General features: G+C 43.2%; 1 protein-coding gene and 1 pseudogene across 5 annotated transcripts; both read right to left on the bottom strand.

The window, feature by feature from the left end:
- Positions 1–3,815: 3,815 nt before the first annotated feature.
- On the bottom strand, positions 3,816–7,347 carry LOC109787354 (protoheme IX farnesyltransferase, mitochondrial-like; annotated as a pseudogene).
- A 770-nt stretch (positions 7,348–8,117) lies between these two features.
- LOC109787360 (protein MICRORCHIDIA 2) lies at positions 8,118–21,206 on the bottom strand. 5 transcript variants are annotated; one of them, XM_020345917.4, is made up of 21 exons: positions 20,979–21,206; positions 20,815–20,904; positions 20,348–20,382; positions 20,150–20,228; positions 19,950–20,039; positions 19,253–19,328; positions 19,065–19,143; positions 18,857–18,985; positions 17,146–17,244; positions 16,132–16,236; positions 15,899–16,048; positions 14,471–14,563; positions 13,642–13,693; positions 13,458–13,569; positions 12,369–12,577; positions 11,586–11,641; positions 11,092–11,177; positions 9,754–9,796; positions 9,546–9,672; positions 8,599–8,666; positions 8,118–8,468 (listed from the first exon to the last, which is right to left on the bottom strand). In XM_020345917.4, the coding sequence occupies exons 1-19, from the start codon at positions 21,100–21,102 to the stop codon at positions 9,571–9,573; spliced, it is 1,809 nt and encodes a 602-aa protein (XP_020201506.1). In that variant the 5' UTR covers positions 21,103–21,206; the 3' UTR covers positions 8,118–8,468; positions 8,599–8,666; positions 9,546–9,570. The 5 variants fall into 5 exon arrangements, with proteins under 5 accessions (XP_020201506.1, XP_020201508.1, XP_020201507.1 ...); XM_020345919.4 differs by having other exon boundaries at positions 9,569–9,672; XM_020345918.4 differs by having other exon boundaries at positions 8,228–8,468; positions 8,586–8,666.
- Between the last annotated feature and the right edge of the window lie 1,381 nt (positions 21,207–22,587).

The raw sequence follows: 22,587 nt of genomic DNA, 5'->3' as shown, positions 1-22,587 counted from the left end.
CTCTTTAGCTCTGTGTGAGCTGTCTTTTTATTTCTTTTCAGTCGGAGACTTTGGAACCTTGTTGGAACCTTTTATTTCGTTAATAAGATGGCCGTATGCATCATTCTGATGCAGAGGCCGGGGAGATCCCCTTTTCGAAAAAAAAAACCTTCAGATCCATCTCTACTTCCCTCATGTGACTCGAGCCTATCTACTACTTGCCTCATCTAACCCCCTTCTTGAATCACAATATAAGTGGGAGGGGAGAAAGAAAACAAGAAGGGATGGTGGTGGAGCATTCCCATTGAGTTGGCCACAAGGCATTAATTGCACACCCCGCTCAATAGTCTGGGGCCTCGAGAATGAGATTTTGGTCCGTTTCAAGCCAGTAGACATGGGAGGCATAGGGAAAAGAAGAGTAGCTTGAAATGGCAGATCTTCTACAATTCCTTTCAGATCTCCTCACATTCTCCTACATCAACTAGTAGAGTGTTAAACATTTTCTGCTAGCTTCTTTGAGTTTCTACGAGCTGCTTCTTGCTTCTTCTTCCTTTCTGTATAAGCTCAGTTACTGATGATGCGGCTGTCATTACTGTGACGTTATTACTACACATGGCGATGTGGCTGCTGTATTCCCTTGACTCGTCACCCCTATATAAGACGAAGCCAGGACAAAATCTAGACAAGACTTACAAAATCAGAGTGTTTGACAAAAAACTACAACTATTGGGTTCGCGTCCCACAGAACTACCACTTTAAAAAAAATGACTGATAACTACCAAAAAAATTAGAATCTTGTGACTAAAAACTACCACTTCCGAAAAATAGCCAGTTTAGAAGATTTAAACGTGCTTATGACATGTGGGGCCTGTCTGTCAGGGCTGATGTGGCGGTAAAGTCAACTATGTTTATTTTGACCGTCAAGTTAACAGTTATGACAGGTGGGACCCACACGTCATCCTCAACCTTCTTCTTCCTCCCCTCCTCTCTCTCTTTGGCATTTCAACAAACACCTCTTGTGCATGAGACGGAAGCAGGGGAGCTCCGGCCGTCTACTCGCTTTACACCACGTCGGACCCCAGCACGAGCGTCGGGTGAACCAGCTCCGGGTCAGCTCTGCCTCGCACTGCACGGCCTGCAGCGGCGCAGTCCAATGGCAACGGGGACGGCAGGAGGCGGAGAGGCGAGCAGATCCCGGCGGCGGAGGGGCTTGCACGGGCGGCGGCCATGGCGCCGTTCCTCCTGTCCAGGACAAGAGAGGAAGAGCGAGGAGGTCAGAGAGAGAGATGGAGAGAGGAGGGAGGAGAAACAGAGGGATGAGGGAAGAGGCATGGCCTGGTGGTGCTGGTCAGCGGAGCTCGCCGGAGAGGGTTCCTGAAGGGCCGGAGGAGCTGAGGAGGCCGGCTGCTGGAGATGAGGAGGTGACGGGGTCACGACGGGGATCTCCTCGGGCTGGCGCGCGAGAGGAACGGGGTGAGCAGGAAGGCTGCGGGACGCCTGGTGGACGGCTCGCCGTCTCGCGCCTGCTCCGGCGCTGCCTCCGTCATCGTCGACTTCGGCAGCCTCTAGGTGTGCGACCTGGACGACAACAGTGCTCGCCGACGAGGTGTTTGTTGAAATGCCTAAGAGAGATATAGGAGGAGGAAGAAGAAGATAGATACTGACGTGTGGGGCCCACCTGTCAAAACGGTCAACTTAACGGTAAAAAATAAAGGGAGTTGACTTTTCCGCCACATCAGCCCTGACAGACGGGCCCCGCATGTCATAAATACGTTTAAATCTTCTAAACTGGCTATTTTCCGGAAGTGGTAGTTTTTAGTCATGAGATTCCAATTTTTTGGTAGTTATCAGTCACTTTTTTGAAAGGGCACTATTAGGCGCCGGCGCACCGGCCCAACTTTGGGCCGGTCGTACCAGCAACATTCGATCGAACAACGCGTAGCCGCACGATTCTCTCCTCATCTTCCATCAGACGTCTTTTCTTTTACAAAAAACTTTCATCCCGCGGCCATGGATGAGCGATGCGCCCGGCCTCGAAGCACCGCTTGCGCGCTCGCCTGTCGCTGCCCTCCCCACCGGTCGCTGCCGGCCTTCGGTCGCCGTCGTCGCTGCCGGTGGTCGCCGTCATGGTGGAAGCAAAAAAAGAAACTGGATCCAGCAAAAAACAGAGCATGGTGGAAGCAAAAATTTTGGAGCTGTTTCCAGTAAAAAAGAGTTAGTGGTAGCAAAACAATTTGTTTGATCTAGCTTCCGGTGATGCCCATGGTAGCACTCAGGTGGCTGGTTGCAGCATCTCTGCGTCTCCGGCTCGCTGCGGGTCAGTGTCAAGCAACAAAAATCTGGAAGCAGCAAATTTCTTCGAGCAAAAAAACTTCACAGCGGGTCAAAGTCCGGTGGTCTGTTGAAGCAAAATCAAAAAACGGTTCCAGCAAAAACAAATTTAGGTTCCATCAAAAACAAGATGAGCATTTGAGAGCTCTACACCGATGAAGCAAAAAATCATTTCGGTTCCAGCAAAAAAATACATGGGTTCCAGCAAAAACAAAAAATTGGTTCGGCAAAAAAAAAAGCATGGACAAAAAGCCGCCACCCCTCTTGCAGCTCCCCCAGTAGTCGGTTGCAGCTCCGGCGTGCACGGTTGCAGCTCCCCGACATCGAACGGCGTTGGATGCAACACTCCTCGCCGCTGGATGTAGCTTCCTCCGGTGAGGCACTGACCTTGTAGCACATACACCAGCTGGTTGCAGCACAGCGGGGCACCAGTTCCAGCAAAAAACAAAAAACAAAGATGTTAATCAAAAATCGAATGGGGATGGTAGCAAAAAATAAAAGGGGTTGTAGCAAAACAAAAGGTGGATCCAGCAAAAAAATACCTGGTTCCAGCAAACCCCCTTGGTTCCAGCACAAACTCGCCGTCGCCGTGGTCGGTTGTAGCTTGGCCATGGCGACCGGCACACCTTGGCTGTGGCGGCCATGGAGATGGCGCACATCCAGCTGCTGCCGGAGGCGGACAAGGCAACGCGACGAGCGCGCCCCTGGCTGCGGACGGCCATGGAGAGGGATGCATCCGGCGTCGGCGATCCACACACGATTCGAACAAGGCGCATCAAGCTGCCGGCGGCCATGGCCACGAACGCGCTTCGTGGCTACGGAGGAAGACGCGGCCGGCTGGATAGGAATGGGGATGAGCATCGAATGGATAAGGAAAAGAAGACGCGACCCACTGGCGGTGCCTGGCCCCCCAACAGCCACGCGTTTAGTAATTAGTACCTTGTGTGTGATGATGCAGCTAAACCAGGAGCTTCCATCGCCAAAGAGATCGAACGATGCGCGCTCGACCGGCCGAAACTTCGGCCGGTCTGCTGGTGGCAAGCGTTTACCTTTCTGAAAGTGGTAGTTCCGTGGGACGCGAACCCCAATTGTGGTAGTTTTTTGTCAAACAGTCTACAAAATCACGTCACCCCTACATAAGACAAAGCCAGGACAGAATCTTGACAAGACTTACAAGATTACATTGTAACCACATTATTCATACAAGAGAAAACAACCTACAGAAGTACGATGCTACCACTGAACAGGTGGCCTGAACATGGGTAAAACCTCCTATATGTGGGTCCCATACCTAGATTATCCATGTGCGCATTGCATTCAACAAAATTCCCAAATCATGAGTATTGCCGCGAAATCCTTGCAACAGCTCAACTTTATGTTTTTTCCAAATAAAAAGTACGTTCATCATTCTCAGATTTTATTTTAAAAATACAAAGAGGATTTGCCCTTATCCGGAAAAAAATCTTGCCAAGCGTGAAAAAGAACTTGCTGATAACAGACAAAAACGGAAGGGATGCTAGGATAAGTAAGGCTTTCATAACTCATGAACTTGTGGAGATATGTACACAGGTACAGGTAAGAAGGGGAATGGGGCTACAGAAACATAGTCAACTGTAGGGCGTGATTGAGCACGATATTGTTCCCTTTCTGTCTAGCTCTTTCTTTGTCGTCCCGCAGCTCAGCAACACAAACAACCCCAGCGATCTCACTAGTCTCATTGGTTAGGCAGCCGATGCAATATAAGTCCAGCCATTAAAGCAGGAAGATACAAAAGGCTACCATGGAACATTCTTCTTGCACTCTTGTGAGTAGGATCCAGTACAAATGATGAGGCTCCAATGGTAAGGCCCGTCGTTAGAAGTGATGCTTCAAAACTGAACCATCCAGATGTTAGACCCCCTACAGATTAACCATTTGTTAGTTCCATGAGTACCATCTCAAGTTTGACCAAGTTTATTTGTTACAGGTAGAAGCAAATGGAAATTATTAGAGAACCTACATGATTATTGGTACTTACAGTTATACCCAATATGCATGATTACATATCCCAAGTTTGACCAATGTTATTACAAGTAATGGAAATTAGAGAACCAATATGCATGATTACTACTTACAGTTATATGCAAGTAACCCCAACGGCAACATGTAGAGACAATTCCTGAGTGATACCCATGCAGTTCTTTTACCACTAGGATCAGCAAAGGAGAGCATTCGGTACCTGAATCAACAAGTCAATCAATGTAAAGGCATGTAACATTTTGATGTAACTTCTACACTAGGTAGATCTGGTAATAACCAGTTGGAATTAATAATTGAGTTACCCTCCAGCAATGTAGTCATCACGGCACAAGTACGCAAGGGCCATGAAATGTGGTAACTGCCAAAAGTACAAAGCAGCAGGCAGAATCATAGAGTTGAGTGACACTTCAGATGCTGCTGCTGCCCACCTGTATCATGATAAAAATAAGGACCAGATGCCATGTGAACATATTGCACATCTCCATTCAATAAATAAACAGGAGTGCTATAATATACAGAATACATGCCCATAATGCCTATAAGCAACCCCCTTTTTTATTTTCTTGCTTAACATGTCAGTGTATGACCTGAAACAGCCTCCAAGGCAGCGGTATCGTCAGTTTGGTGCTTTATGTTAGCAGCCATGGATTTGAGAGTAGTTCATAACTTCAATTTGTCTGTTTAAGCTGGTATGTCCAGATGTCTCTACGATATATATGTTGCTTTTATTCGGACGGGTCTGTTATGGCCTTGGGTGCACAAGGCAGCAGGAAATAGGCTTACCGGTGAAGGCATTGGATAGCTTATGCTAGAGATAGGAAAGTTAAGAAAAGGAGTAATTCAAGTAGTAATTATCCTTGTTGGATACAGTTGGGTCCATTACAAAAAGTGTAGTTAAATTAAGAAGAGCCTAGCTGAACTAGGAAGGTAGCTATGGTTTGTTCTTGAGTATAAACCATAGTAAAAAAGAGGCAAGCCTAGGCACTAGGCAATAGCATAATTGTGCTTAAGCATGTGCTTTGGTCAAAAAAGCGCAAGACGGTGGCAAAACTCACAATTAGGAAGGACTCGCTCGAATATTCAACATATAAAATACCCCCTTCAGCCTGCACCTAGACAATCCAGACATGTGTCATCAGCAGTAACATACCCTAGAAGTGGCGGAATGGCCCCAACAACTGCTCCCACCCATGTATTGACATGGTGTATTTGCTTCAGTGGAGTGTACACAAATGCATACAGAATGAGATTGGATGCTGCAAGCCCAGCAGCTAAGTAATTAGCCTGCAAGACATTGCCAAAATTTCGCAATGTTTAGTTCCAATAACAGCATTATACCAACTACAGCGACCGTTCACAATTCAAACAAAGTGTAGAGCAAGTACAGGCAAACAGCAAAGAGCCGAACCTTGCAAGCCAATAATGTTGTTCCTGCAGCTCCAACACTTGTAGCCCACATGGCAGCATGCACAGGACTAATACGCCCTGATGGTAGGGGCCGTCGCATTGTCCTTCTCATTTTAGCATCATTCTTTATCTCGAACACCTGAAAAGGATGTCGATGGACCAAAGTTCATTGTCTCTAAGCGTGATAACCAGGTGTATAATGATATCTATAAGTCCCAATAGAATGTAAATATGTAGGAAAATCAGAATAACTTCTCAAAGACTGATATTGAAGCATGAGATTGCGTGACGATGAACACAAGGATTTGAAGAATGTGAACACAATGAATATTGGTTTGGTTAATCACCATGCCAATGGAAAAGGCTACCCCAATAAACAATCCCATACCTGGTTGAGAGTGTTGGCAGATGCTGCAACCATCATGGTACCAGTGCATGTGTAGCAAAGTCCAGCAATGTCTACGATGCTGCCACTCCCGAGCACATATCCAGCCCCCGATGTTGCCACAACAAGTGCACTAGATAGCATAAACAGGGAACATATAATGAAATAAAATAAATGCAACAAGAGAACAAATAATTCGTCAGTTACAAGGAGTTCCAAGATGCAAGACACAGACCATGGCAAACTCATATATAATATTACCATATGCGGACAGATCGCAAGAAGTTGAGTGCCATTACAATTTATGAAATCTGATGAATGCAAACACTAATGATACTAAACACCTTATGAAAAAAACAAACAGGACATGATTAAAAGCTAGTTCATTTTTACCACTATGAAGGTCATCTTAGCTTTTCAGGGCACACTAAACCACTAATCGACCACTATGCATACATTGTCAAGGTGAACCGACCAGGACAGTAACGATTTGGTAGCGGCCACGATCTGCTATCTAGGATCTCCACCTCGCACAAAAGTTTTGGCCAAGCCCTGACATTTCAGGATATGGGTCCAAAAGCACAGCAAAACTAGATGGTGAAGCAAGAAGCAAGAACAAGAAGAAGAGGAGAGGTCATGTGTCAAACGAACCCTGTCTGCAATAAACTCGCAATTCCATTTCTACATCATAAACAGAAGGGCTACATCAGCTAGTTTGTCACATGGCATCATATGTTTTGCTGAACAGCATCAGAGGTTTATCTCACAGAGCTAGTACTACGAAGCCCAAGGTTCGCAATCAAGCATACTAGATCCTACATCGCATAAACGTTAAGGGGTATTAATGAGTTCGTTCTCAGCTGTTATAATTCCCAAATCACAGAGCAGGTAAAAATTCATTTCTTCGGAATTTAGCCACAAGAACCGAAGAGCGCATCTTTACTTCCTTATGAAAAACATCAAATGTGAAGGGAAATGGGAGCAAATCGCGCACCTGAGGCGGGCTTTGGAGAGCTCCCAGTAGCACCGCCCGTAGTGCCGCAGCACGTCGGATATGGAGGCGGCAGTGCACCTGAGGCGGGCTTTGGAGAGCTCCCAGCACCACCCGTAGTGCCGCAGCACATCGGAGGCGGAGGCGGCAGTGGCGCCGCCTCTCCACATGGCGGCAGGGGCGATGGCGAACGACGAGGAGGCCGGAAAGATCGGGTGGACGCTTTGGGCCAAAGAGCTTCTCCTTTTTTTCTTTTTCAGAATGAATGAAAAATTTAGAGAGCACCAGGGCACTAATTATACAATCCCGGGGCACTCACTATACAACCCCAGAGCCAGTACTTTATTAGACCACTAATTATACAACCCTAGGGCACTAATTGTCATCTTTGGTTTGATTAGGTATGCAAGTATACAGATCATGTGTGCTGCCTAGGCCTAACTACTTACCTAATTATTACTCCCTCCGTTCCTAAATATAAGTCTTTTTAGAGACTCACTTTATGTAGTTCATATTGAAGTCCTTAAAAAGATTGGAGTCTCTAAAAAGACTTATATTAAAGAACAGAGAGAGTAAAATATAGCTCAAGAACACATCATTGGAATACACATGGGATGTGCCCCCTGGTTGCCTAATTAGACAGATCAAGAACACATGACCAAAAGTACAAAAGGAAATTATACTATCACTCATCTATTTGGGTCAACCCTATAACAGACAGGAATGGATCAAGAAGACATATTTCTTGACTTGACTTGCATGCACCGGACGGCAGATGGATAATCCACCGAGTCCTTGCCTGGAGTCGTTCACCTGGTTGTCTTCCGTTTACGGTGCACCGGCCAGCAGGTGGCACACATGCTCATGATTGTTCAAAATGTCACTTCCCACCTCCTCTGGTGTCGTGCCACTTGTCACTTACACATGATATAGCTTTGAATTTAGATATCAGCCGATACCTCATCCCATCTCGTTCTACTTACATTTTCGACAACCAAATTGAGATTTGCAGTAGAAAATTAATCTTGAGAATGGACAAAACAAACACAACCAGCGTCTGAATTAACCATACACATGACACACACACAAACACACTCACAATGTTCCACTAGTAGTTATCACCCAATAGTGTTCTATTATACAGGATATGTAACAAGATGTGACATAGTAACACGCAGTATATATTACAGTGAACTGTACGTGCTGCCACCACACCACACCATAGCTAACAGTGGCGGCCAGTACCACACAAGAACAGAAAAGAAAAAAAAAACAGAATAACTTCACACTGAAGATTCCCCTTGAAGAGGGCAACTATACCAATCGCGCTGATCATTTGTATGCGTATGAGCAACCCTGCAAGGAATCAACACATTCATCAGCTCAAAAAAGACGGAACATATGAAAATTTCAGTCTTTTACCCTAACAAACCAACAGAATTCAAGATGCAAAACTTAGTTCCAAAAACGTACATACTATCCGTACCGCTGTTCAGTATTTGTGCTTTGATGAAACCACATATTTCCAGGAGTTTGGTTCCCATAGTTTAGGCCCTGTCAATGGAAACCGATGTCAGGGTCTCCATGAAAAATAACTGCACCCAAGCCAAATAGATGGTAGAAGACCACGCATGTGGGCAACGGAGTCGAAGTAGCTAGCACCATTGAAAGTCACCGGGCAACAGGGGCTGGAAACGAAGACGGACAACAAAGACAATGTATCTGTTTTTCTTTTTTTGGTGGAGAAGGTGACGCTAGGTCAAGCCATCGAGCAAAACAGTGGCCGGCCACAACATGGAAGTACGGATGACAGCTGGACCCAGATCCCTAACATACAGAGTCTTAACATATTTTGACACCCAAGACAAGGAGTCCTAATAGGATAAATACTTTAGCATAATTGTATACACCATCTGTCTGCAACAGAAAAATTCAAACAATGCATGAAAGAGTCCAGATCTGTCCAAATAGATCACAATAATCACGAAGCAATTAACCTGTCCTCAGGCATTACTTGTCACTTTTAGACGTACATTCCAGTTTATCAGGATACCAGCCATGAGGGTTGACAACTAGAATTAAGGCTTGACTTAACCAAGATGAGATCAAGGGTGGCTATTCAAGTAATAGCAGTTTAAGCTTTCACATGTAACGTTGCCATTTAGTGTGCAGATAACTGTGTGGTTAAATAACTACACAGGTATATTTTGAATTGTCCAGTCAGTGGCGGAGCTAGCCAGAATCCACTGGGGGGGCAAAAGCTAAAATATGAGTGTTTGGGGGGGCCAAAAGCTAAAAAAAAATCTCATGTAAGCCCTCACAAATTTTTTTCCTTCACAAGTTGCAGCAATGTTGGGGGGGCCACAGCCACCCCAGGAGCGTACATAGCTCCGCCACTGTGTCCAGTGCGTCAATAAAATACTCCTATAATACCTGTCAGAAGTAGTAAAAATAACCTTCACATGTAATGTTGTTGCTGGCTCCTCCGCAACTGCAGCTCAGCTGCGAGCTGAGAGCACTTCCTTCTTGTTTCCTCTAGTTCATGCTCCAGCTCGCCAATCTACAAAGAATCATTAGATCTCATCAGGTGGGACGATATGATCTCCTTCCCTAACTAATCGCTTCAAATGTTATGGCATACCGTCTGCTTCAACTGTGTATCTCGTTGCCGAAGATCTTCACGCCTGTAAAGGATGTTTTAAGTTCAACTTGCAAAGAAAAAATTGGTAATGTGGATTTCACGCAATAACACACCACTAACAAGTCCTACTGATTGAATTAAATGTTAAGCCACGTTGTAAGAACAAGGTAAGTGTTGGAAATGAGCACATATAACAGGCTGATTAAGTCACACAAACCTGAGCTCAGGCAGTCTAATGATTTATCTCATACCACAAATTAGACTGGGAATACAAATTGAAATAGTGATGATCTATGCAGCAAGATGGACAATAGTAGAGAGAGAGAGAGAAAGAGCATGCAGCACATCAAATTCTGAATCCATCATGCAGGCCATAAAATGCTCAGAGTCGACAAGCTACTTGAGCTTGGCTTGTTGTCTGAATTAGCAAGCCGGCCTCGATCAGCTTGCAAAGGCTTGTAAGTTTCCACCTTTCATATTGCAGCACTGCCCCTTTGATCATCCTGCAACCCATATTCAGATGCCCCAACCCAAGCCTGAGGATCTAACCTCACTCCCATCACAACACATCCCACCCAATCCTGAACTTCCCTTCAGTCATTCCGCACTCCCCATGCCCAAACCATAAAGATGAAACCCAAGCCACCTCTCATATTGTGCCTGTGTATGGCCGACCGCCATCCCTCGCCCTAACCATCTCTGGGTCATTTTATTTCTATCACCCTCCAAATTGATTCCACTTTCTTCCCCAACCGATGAGGCCTATAAGGTGCAACGGCAGCAGTACAGAATGTCAAAGCCAGCTCCAGTGGCAGCTGTGGGCCAGTGGGGTCTAGGCCAACACCCAATGACCTAGGTAGGGCAGAATAGACACGGCAATAATAGTGTGCAGCACAGTTTCTTCAAATCCTGGGGCGTTCTTGGATTCTCATTTCTTTGGTCTGTCCAAGAGCATGATGATAGATTGAGTTCCTTCATTGCATATTCATGGAAGGTTGGTTGATCAGTTCAGCGAGAGCTGCTGAAGCTGGTGATGTGCTTCTCAGTCTCTCTCATTGATTCGAAGTGGGATCAGTAAAAATGAAGGGATGTGAAATGAGGTCAGTGTGAATCCTAATATCTCAACACTTCATATGTATGGTGCCCTGTTACCGAGTTTTAACAGGCCGCAGGCCGAGTGCAAGCTTTGACAGAGTTGAGGTTTCTCGACCACGGCTTGAGTTTGCATCAAGATGAAGTGGAGCCTATCTACGCAGCTCGGCTTGTTGACGCTTGTATACATACGACACATTTTGCTGTAATTAACCCCATATGTGTACCATCATTATTCAAATTTACCTTGTGAACAGAACCAAATTTTCTTCACTCAACTTCTCATTGCAATTGGGATCAAGTACACCAAGAGAGCCAATATCTACCAGATCCTGAATGTCACACAAGATAAAAAAAGATCATATGAGTACATTTCACATCCACTTGGAGGGGTGTTATTGTTGATTACAAAGCGTTATAGCACAACTTATTAGCTAAAAGTATATTTCCATCATGCAGCAGTATATATACTTGCCTAGTGCGAAAAAGTATCCAAATGACTGTGTGCTTAATTAGGCTTTGACACTAAACTAGTGAAAACCAAGATAAGGGCGGACCAATGGGAATTTACGGAACATGTTTACAATGGCTATTCCAAAAGACCAACAACATCACTGAAGATTGCGGAATCAGAAACCAATCTTTCTCTTCCACGAGATGTGACAGGGGCGATGAAACGAATGTCCAAAGAAAAAACACCTACAAGAACGTGCCTCAGTTCAAAGCCTAAGGGTGCAAACCTCTTCCAAGCCTGCTGAGTCCATACTACCTTGGCCAGACGAATGCAAAGCAGAACCTGGTCAAATGAAAATAATAAAAACATGAATGGATTATATACAGAAGTAAAAATCAATAACCTAATTGGATTCTCATACAACAGGGAAAGAAAACAGAAAAGTTACCATGCTCTGTTTGGAAAAACTTATTTATAAATAGCACGCAATATTTCACACATCGTTTACTTGTTTATGAATAAACTATACAAATAACATTGAGATAATGTTCTGATAAATAAGAGAAAACTTAATTCCAGATAGCAAGATATTCCTAGTTTATGACCCTCTGGACTAGAGGACTGTTTTCTTCATAATCAGAGTCTTAAGACCATTAACTAAACCAGCGATCTATTACTGAAAAATATTGCAATGTCAAGTGTAGGAACAAGAAAACATTAAAATATAACTCCACCGGCAGGATCTCAGGATAACATATCTACACTGAACTGAAACATCAGAGATGAAAAACCAAACATAACCCTGAAGCCTGAACTATTATACTCGGTCTGAGAGAGCTTCGGGAGCGCTTGAGAGGAGGGACTGTAGCAAAGAGCTGAGTGAGGAGAGAAAATTTAGGTGGCTAGTACTTAGTATCAAGTTTGTGGGGCTAGTTGCCCCTCCCTCCTCTTCTCTTATGTTGGGGTCTAAATATAATAATGCTGGGGTCTCCCCTACAATTTTCCAACCAAAAAATGTAATAGCTTTGACAGTATTATAGTTATTTCTACATACAACTATTACTATTACCTGCCCTGTTAGCTGTCAGTCTAAAAGCTGCTTCATCATCATATGTCTGTGGGAGCAAATTTGAGAGGTGCCCTCCAGTCTTCTGAGCAGTGGAAGCTTCATGCCGAATCTTCACACCAGGGCCGCCCGAATCTTTAAGAGCAGCCTTATACTGGGATCTCAATTTCGGATCGATTGGCTGGTAACCTATTAGATGACACTTTTCTTTCCTGCAAATAAACCATTTGTCTTACAATATGGAAAAGTAATGAGAACAATCGGGTGCATGATGGGTATCCCAAGTCAAACAATGTTCTTAAAATTGGCCAGATAGGCATCATATTGTTGCAAAACGTCTAAGATAACAGGTCTCTGCCAGATTTTACCAGGCTCAGCCCGACTACCTTGTAATATACCGATCATTTTTCAAACCATGCAGGAGGACTGCATGTGATCTATTAATAGAAGGAAAAACTTCAACTATACACAGGTTCAGAAGCAACAACAAACATGTAAGACATAACCTCAACCTCTATCAATAGGATCATTAAGTGCTATCACTATGCAATGACCAGCCCAACTACCTTGTACTATTACCGACTATTACGGAGAGAAGTGATCTTTTTACAAGGGTTATGGAAGCTGGGCTTTTACATGGCCCTTTTTTTTCCTCAAGAAAAACTTGGCTCTTTTTTACCACTTGGGAAAATGTGAGGCCACAAAGAGCTACAGTGGCCTGCACTTGTATGTTCAATGTTTGTTAAACTTGACGACACAACATTAATCGGTGAAGACAATTTACTATAGCACTACCGCCATTTGTATATAAATGACATCCTATAAAGCATGGTGTCAAACTTCTCTGACTTTGATGAGCATTACAGAACAAAGTTTTAGATAAAACAGTGTTATTGTTTACAAAAACTTAAATGTTTAAAACAGAAGTGTTAGATACATATGAATAAATCAATCAAAAATTCTTCAACAATATGAAGCTAGTGCAAGTATGCATAGTGTAGTATATACTTCATAGGCACAATGCTATTTTCTTTTACATTGAGCAGTTGATGTGCAAAAACAAAACAAAAAATGGTGTCTGAATGCGCTTACCAATAATCAACGATAATTTGTTTCAGTTTTGTTTCCAGCCTAATGAACAGTGGAGTCCTCTCAAAATCTTGCTTGTCATGTGCCGGCTCAATAAAATTTGCCTCTAGTACACCTAAATCAAGACAAGTGTCATCCTAACAGAAACAAATTAAGCAAAGTGACAGTTCTAAGATATGAAACTCACCTATAACACTTCTCCCTCTACTAGATGCTTCTTGAAGGACCTTCCAGAATGGCTGCAAAGGGTTTTCTTTTTTTTCAAGAACTCAATTCCAGCCCAAATTGTATTGCAATAATTTTATCACTAGAACTGTATATTTAGATGGCCAGACCCGACTCTGAACATGATAACATGCATTTAGGCCTCTCCTCATATTCATAGATGAACATAAATCATGAAACTATAACATTCTGAAAGTTTTTTTTTAGCGGAAAACATTCAAAATATTGATAACTTCTACTGGCAGCTCGATATTCCTTACATAACAGGTCTAAATATAATAATGGAGATCATCAACATTTCAAGAGAAAGGTTAAGAAAGACTGGTGGTACGGTCTAACACTAGGATGCGTTCAATTAGTCCTTAAGATGGGCTACAAAACCAGTTGCGGATTACAATGACTACAGTTGTCTAGACCATGGTTACCAGAGTCACCCTGAAAATATGTACCGCAGACTATTACTGTCATGACCTGATGGCCATGAAAAATTAAGAAAACTACATATCTTCTATTTGGTGATTTCCATATAGATTCCAAAAATAGCAGCTACAAGCACTCCATCTTCTCATCTTTTACAGTTATATATATGATGCATCTTCCATGTCTATATCCATACATGTACTCAGACATATAAAAATTTCTGCATTGACATATCACCATATTGCATATGGGGCAACACTGCAACATACTTTGTAAATGCTGAGATGTGATCTAACGAACATGACACATAATAAAACAATACCAATAACAAAGGAAAATGAACGAATAAGTCAGAACTGAAAAGTGCTTACCATGATTAGTCGATTTTTATGGTAGACATTAATCCCAAAAATGCCCAAAACAGGAGCCTCTTTTGCAAAGCCAATATCTACCCTCACTGACACCTGTGATTCCAATTGAAATGCAATTAAAAATACTTTTTGCAAACAAAAATTAAAGGAACCATTTCGCAATAATATATTAAAACATGTTTGAGAACAGCCAACCAAGGCATTGAGACAGACTCTCTATTAACTAATGAAATGAGACCCCTCCCCCAAATTGCTCTCAACCCTAAAAATTACCCAAGCTCTCCTCCATGCCACCGTCTTGGTCCCCCTCCTCCCTCCCGCCCGGCGAATTCGTCGGTGGCCAGAGGAGTGGGTACCCGTTCCTGTCATTTCTCTTGGTTCTTACTCCCTCCGTTCCTAAATATAAGTCTTTTTAGAGATTTCAATAAGGATTACATACGGATGTATATAGACATATTTTAGAGCATAGATTCACTCATTTTGCTCCGTATGTAGTTCACATTAGAATCTCTAAAAAGACTTATATTCAGGAACAGAGGGAGTATATGTCCTTGTTTCCCTAGCGGCATTGACAAGGTGCTGACGGTGATGACGCGTTCGAAAAGGTCTCTCGGGCCTCTCCCTACATTGACGAAGTCCGATCAGGCGCCGTCGAAGGGCCTGCGAGGGTAGGTGTTGCAAGATCTGTTGGCTCTCTTCGGATCTCTGCAGTTGGTGTGTCAATCAATGGAAGCAGTTGGCTGTCTCTTGGTGCGGTGATCTCGATCTCTTATCTCGATGTGTTTTGCAGCATGGCTCAGTTTCCCCAACCCTCTGGACTAGTGGTGAAGGATTGTAAGCCTGCGTTACAGGGGGTAATGCCCCAACCGATGTTACTTCAGCATTACTAAATCTTGTTTCTAGCAGCGAGTGGCTATTGTGGTCTTCAAAGCCTAGTATGGCGAGGGCATTTGCAGTTTTCCTTTCCCATACGGCCAGTTCAGTTCAACTTTCAAGCTCCGACGGTCAGCAAACAATCAAAGACAGCCAGTATGGTTTTGGTTGTAATTTTAGTTTTTTACACATCGTTTTGCCTCAGCTTTCGGAGAGAGGAAAGATTTGTCATTTTTGCCCCATATATTGGGGTCAAGTTTAGTACTACAATATAAGATATGTATTCTGATCTTTTGGAACAAGCAACACATAAGTTGCTTTCATCAGTACTTGCTACTTCTCAACCCATCTAGTTCTCTCAGAACAATCTATCTACCACCCGTTTCTATACACTAATGCTCTTCAAGCAATGCCTTCTGGCCATCTTCCGCGGGGTAGTTATCTAATTGGTTGCCATCAAGACTAGCAAAAAACTCATCTTCTGCTAGATGGTACCTCGATAGTTCACGACAAGAATATCCTGAAAAGGAATAGCAGATGCACAAATGCACTTACCACTTGAGAATCATAGGCAACTTGAGGTTTGTAAGTAACTACTTTCTTAAACTTCAGCTCATTGGCAATGTTTATCTGTTCAACAGGCTTTCCTCTTAGTATAATTTGGAAGTTCTCAAACTTCTTGAGGTAAAGGATGGAGCTATATGCCTGCATATTGAGAACCAAGAATTTCTAGTACAATATGGTAAGGCTTACGAGAAAAGTGAACAATATAAAGAAATAAAACTTACACGTAATGAGAATCTCAGTCTGTGAGATATATGTTGCTGAATAATTTCTTTTTGAACCTTCGTTGACGCCCCACTGTTTTGACCTTGATCCCGAAGCAATATGTCCTGAAAGTTAGGCAACAAGAAAAAGCATCGTAAAACAAACTGCCGATGTGGGGAAAATAACCATGTTTTGCAAATAAAAAATAAAACTATTTATTCACGTTCAGTTTTTTTCCTTTTGAACTCGAACTGTAGGGGGGAACCTGACAGTAAATTATTTTAATTAGAGAAAAATATGTGCAAGTGGGGAGAAAATGTATAAGAGGGGACAGAACTACAGAGGGAGCCTAAGGATCATCTAGCTGATCCAGCCATATCCTAAGACAAGCATGGTCATCCTTCATTCTATAAGAAAGGAAGAGGTCCATTCTTAAATTAAAAAACCAAGATACCCTGCTAGGGAAAATATTGTCAAAGATCCTGGCGTTCTTTGCTTTTAAATAGTAAATACTCCAGGCAGAGACTGAGAAGACTTCAAAAGCGAAAGGCTTCCTGATTGTATTCTTGACCTAGTCTACAACGCTTTCCATAGGCTCCATAGGAGGGTGGAAATGAATGCCAATCTTGGCCCAGCAGCCTAGACTGAAATTACATAACCCCAAGAGGTGCTCCCTGTCCTCATGAGCATCAGAATTACAGAGCACACAGTTAAAACCCCAGAAGGAGTGGAGTGTCGTTCTAGCATGTCTTTGGTATTGAGCCTGTCCTTAAGGAGAGACAGACAAAGCCCTTAATCTTGGGGGTGCACTTGGATTTGGGTACAATACGCTGGGGTCTGGAGGTGTTGGAACTCTGATCTGTAATGCTTATGGCGCCAGTCCAAATGTTTCGGTGATCCTACAGTCGCAAATGGGTGGGTGGGTGGGGGTGACTCCTTTTCTCTATTCCTTCTCGATGAAAACGAAACGCAACACTCTCCTGAATTGAGGAAAAAAAATTATGCATCCAAAGAGAATTGTATGAGCAACTAACCTCATCATCATCATCAAAGTCAAGTTCTAAAAGGCCATCGTCATTCATCCATAAATTGTATATCAGCACCTTAGTTCCATGACTATCCATATCCTCGAACTGAATCCACATAAAACTTATTATTAATACATATGTATACACTATGCAGAAAATCAGTCACTTGTCAGGAAGAAGCTAATCACTTTACAGATGGTTATGTGATAGCTTAACAAAACTATAATAATAAATCAACTTGGCATAAAAGATAAAAAGAACCATGACTAAGTGAAGCACTCACACTTGGATACATGCCATAGAAAAATAATTCTAGATACTCCGCTTTACAAGACAGTAAGACAAGAAAGAACTTATAAGAAAAATAACACCAAACTATATTATATTGAACTGAAAACTGCAGGGAAGACCCCAACAGTGAATTCTATTAATTGAGAGGAAAATATATACAACAGAAAGGAAAAAAATACAAAAGGAGAGGGGGGGATGCTAAACGGCACCAAGAGAGCGCAGCCTAGGTACTAGGAGCAGGGGGCTCCCCAAACTGATCTAACCAAGACCTGACAGAGATAGCATGTTCCTCCATTCCGAAAGAAAGAAGGAAAATATCTCTATTGAAGTTGAACGCCTGACAAAGTATAGTCAATAGTCATACATGGCATACGTACAATGCGAGGGGTAAATCTATCCAATAAGTTTCATTCTAAGTATTCAATCAATAATAAGCAGCATATGTTGCTACAGGAACAACTCCAAGTGTGCTGGTCCAATGATTGGCACAAAAGTGTTGGGTTTAGCTCCAGTGTGCCAAGCTAGAAATATAATGCTTCTAGATATGACAGAGAGGTAACAAACCATAGCTAAGATATTAACCAACTAGCTAACTGTGACAGCCAGACATGAGTGTGATTATCAGTACTTGCAATCAGGGGTGTTCAATTCGGCAGATACAAAGGTAACAGTGAGAGATTTGGGGGGAAAAGAAAGATCTATGGACGAGAGAAGAGACACAAAGATGAGGAACGTAGATTCCATTTTTTAGAATCTGATTTGTTGGCTAAAATGTTTGATTTAAGCCCTATGCACCCTCACAGGTTGGGCCTTCAGCTTATGCACCCTGCTGCTGAGCGCCGATAGCTCTTCATAGCTGCAGTAACATCCAACACAAACCAGGACGCCAGGACCCTATTCAAATCCAATCCATTTTCAACCCAAAATGGATCCTGGATTCTTTTATCTTTTTTCTTTGGAGCTTCTAAAACACAATATATGCACTTAACTGCTTGATATCTAGAATCTTTTAGAATGCTATTTTGCCAACATTACTTAGTACTCTCTTTAAACAGCAATAAGATACCAAGGTCTGAAGCATGCTTCATTAACTAACAGAGGCAAAGATACTGAAAATAGAGGCCTAAAATATGTAGGCTAAATTTTTATGTGCACTGGCATGGCTGATTAAAAGATATTGGAGTATTGGACCAATTTTACATGTTAGCTGAAGTAGAGGAACCAAGTTAAGACTAATCCCGAGCCTTTGACCCTATAATGGTTGGCTCACTCATCCACGAAACATCAACTATTTTTCAGCTATTCCATCCTTCTCAAATAATAAGAGGTGCTACCCTAGTGTAGAGTCCACTCATTGCAAACATTCACTGCTTAGTTTCAAATTATGACAGGAGAATGACTAAATGATGTTTGGCATGCACGTCACCTGCTGTAGCAGTTCTTCCTTCGAAGAAAAAGGGGACCAGTCAAGTATTATCTTTAGGCTACTATCCCAATCACCCTGTGAACCATAAACCAAAGGTGCTATTTGGCCATCTTGGACTACAAAATCGAGCTGTAACAGTGAAGGGAAATGTCAGCTATAGACAGGCAAGGCTGCATCAAAGATATACTGCTGGACCAACTTGACATACCATGGGGACAACTATGTCATCCTTCATTGTTCTCCTCAGGAAAGTGTAAGAGAGCAAACCAATACTCAAGGTAACATTGCTGCAGGACAAAACAATTGTGTGACAATCATTAACAAATACAAAAGGTTGAACAAAAAACCACGAGTTCTTCCAAGAAGATCAATAATAACTGGAATGATAATACTTACTTTTCACGTATTGCACGAGTAAAAACAATTGCATCAGCACCGAGTCTCATTGTGCTCGTTTTAAAGCCGTTTCCATCTGCAGAGTAGCGGAAGGTTAGAATTTAGCCAAAGATGGGCACAACAGGTGTTTTTTTGTTTAAAAAAATATAAATCCGTTGTATACAGCATGAAAATAATTTGTTAGAATACATGAACTAAAACTTCTTGAGAATATTTCAGATTTGAAATTGCATGGATGTTTCACACCTGAAATGAAGGGCTTAAGTTGTGTGATACCAACTACGAATTGGTGATACAAGGTAAGGCCACTTATATTATTGTGAGGAATAGAGCCTAAGAACTGAAGCTCAGCTTAGTATTTTTCGGGTTTCTAAAATCTACTAGTTACCAAGAGGCACTGAGACATTAAGATGTTTCAAGTGCCACTTAGACTTGAATAAATAATGCTTTTGCACTTCTTACAGCACAACCACAGTCCATCAATATAAGTTAACACCAAAAAGGTGCATTTAAAATGGTTTAGTGAGAAACTGATTCAAGCATCACACATAGTACCATCAGACAGGACACCACTATGTACAATACAACAACAAAGCCTTATGGTGTAATCTCTTCAAAGAGAGAAATGCAGAATGTTCAAAATCAAATATTTGAAAGCCAGGAGAAATTAGCTTTCGCCAAAAGAAAAAAAACATACACTGGCCAATGGTTGTCTTTGATTTCTTGGTTGAGAATCCTAGACTCATGCATTGGCGCACCCCTTCGGGATCCATTCCTCCTCCATCGTCTGTTAGAATAGCCCCAATGAGCAGGAATTTACATAGGAAACTTTAAGGATCAACCCCCAACCAATTCCAAGTTGTGTTCATTCTCTTGTTTTGTATTGAATTTGGATACCTTGAAAAACTAGCATTGGACTGTTGTCTTTCGTGTTGGTGCTTTTATCCACTTTTATGAATGTGGCACCATTGCAGATCTGGGACAAGAAAACCATATATCTGATCAGATCTATTCGCAACATTGTATCAGCAAGATCAGACGATTTTAGGGCATAAACAACGTTGAAGCTAAATAAATCTAGCTCATATTACAAACCTCATCTACCGCATTGTCAAGAAGTTCAGATATAGCTGCACAACAAGAGAGAAATTGTTAGATAAATACTTTACATGGTGGCAGAAGTATCTTGAACACCAAACATAAAGAGAAGTACCACGCCGTCTAGTTTTTCTACTATCTAATCCAGCAAACATTTTAACAGCAAGCATTTGATTTCTACTCGGTGGTCAAACTATATTCTTCCCCAAAAGGAAAAATCAAGGAAGGGAGAGCGGATAGCATGTGTTTTTCAGTATTATTAGTGCAACCAAGAACCTCAGATACAGCAAGCAAGTCATCTCATCTCCCCTCAGGACAGATATGGCAACAGACCAGCAAACAGTTCATCTTCTAGTTAACCGGTACCCTTGACGAACTGAAGTGTACTAAGCAATTTCACCTCCACAGCAGACCAAATCAGAGAATGGATGGGGGCAAGGGTAAAGATGAAGGGGGCGGCAAACCTCCGAACGCCCACTTGTGGGAGGTGGCGTTGGTGTGGAGGAACTTGGGGTGCACGCGGGCGCGGTCGAAGTCCCCTGTCTCCAGCGCATCTGAGACCAGGCAGAGGAAATTGGCGTCGGGATTTCGCGGAAACCAGGGGAGGATGGGGATCGAGGAGACGAACCGTGGAACTCGCGGATGGGGGCGGAGGGGGTCTCGCTGGCGCCGGCCTTCCAGAAGCTGCGGCAGTCGAGGGATCGACCGCCGCCGTCAACGCCGGCTGTGCCGCCGGACATCACCGCCGGCATACGAGGGGAAAGGTGGGTTTTTTTTTCTTTTGACCTCGAGAGTAGTAAAGGGGTTAGCTTAGTATACTCTGCTGGTTAATTTCGAAACTATGGATAGGGGCACGTGCAAAATAGTGACTAGTCATTTGTGTCTAAAGTTGTCTATATATAGCTTTAGCTCTATGTACACTAGATAATGGAAAATAAGTTCAAAAAAAAACTAGATAATGGAAAAAGCCTCGTTTCGACCGACTCATCTCTCTCATGTCAACCGCCGCGTCGTTCACGTCACACGTGTCATGTGGACCCATGCGTGCGTCACCGCTTCCGCACTCATCCTTATCCCCTCCCATGAGGTTGCTCCTTATCCTCTCAATCCCTCCCCCCCTCGCGGCACGGTCGACCCTCTCATATCTCTAACACCCTCCTCCAGCGAGCTCCGCGAGGTTCTCCATACACACACGTAAGATGCTAGTGAGGATCAGACGGAGAGGCACGAATATACGCATCAATAATTCTTTCATTCATATCTTTGATCTCAACTGACAACTGATCATTCCAAAACAAAGCTAAGCAACCACTTTTAGCATTGCTATCGACTCCACAAAAGCCTCAGAGGCCTATGCGAGAACACAAATGATGAACCTTTTCAGACTTCTGCCTTTTTCACACAAAAACACAAACCGCGGACAATGACTCTGGATGAGGGCGATGAAATCACGAACTATCGAGGCGCCCTGATTCCTCAGCGGTTCTAGCTTAGGCCTATCATTGGTGCTGATGGGGTGCCACACTCGGCTTTGTCAGGTTACCGGTAGTCCCAGGGCTAGTTGCTTCCAAAACCACCATGTCGTCATCAAGTGCATCCTCACATTCTTTCCCAACCTCTTCCATGTCATTCACAACCTCTGGAGTCTCCCCGACGCCTTTAATGAACCTAGGTACCGTAATACTGGACGGCTTCGGGCAGGTGGCCTCCTCACCGGGTGTCGGTCCATGTATTACCCCCACCGACAGCAGCTGCTAAGACCCAAGATTTAGCAAGTCGCTCGTTGTCGCCTGGAATGAGAGATGTCGCTGCTACTAGTGCATAGCAATATGCCTCAACAACCAAAGTGGTGTTTGGTTGATCTTGCAATCTGTCGTTCCCAATCTGATCTGCGACTCACACAACCAACATGACCTTCTTTCTTACATGGACAACATGGATCTTTCACCCACGCAGCGACAACAGGGACCAGAGTTGGACTCCATCCCAGACCAGGAAAAAATGAACTAGGTTGCCGATTCCAGGAACTCCCTGGCCGTAATGTGTGCAACTAGATGTCAGACTTTCGTATAGAACATGGAGTGCCCCTCACCCAACCAGCGTGGAGAATGATGAACTCGAAGAACCAACCCATACAGCCAGAGAACCAGACGGTGAGGTTGTTAAACCTAGGTCCCCACTAGGATCACCTTTTCTTTCTTCATCTCAAAATGGTTTGCTGGGTACGACCGCGTGGC

Source organism: Aegilops tauschii, chromosome 1, assembly GCF_002575655.3.
Source record: "Aegilops tauschii subsp. strangulata cultivar AL8/78 chromosome 1, Aet v6.0, whole genome shotgun sequence".
NCBI lineage: Eukaryota > Viridiplantae > Streptophyta > Magnoliopsida > Poales > Poaceae > Aegilops > Aegilops tauschii.
The sequence above is the reverse complement of the archived record's forward strand: the minus strand, read 5'-3'. Positions and strand labels throughout refer to the sequence as shown.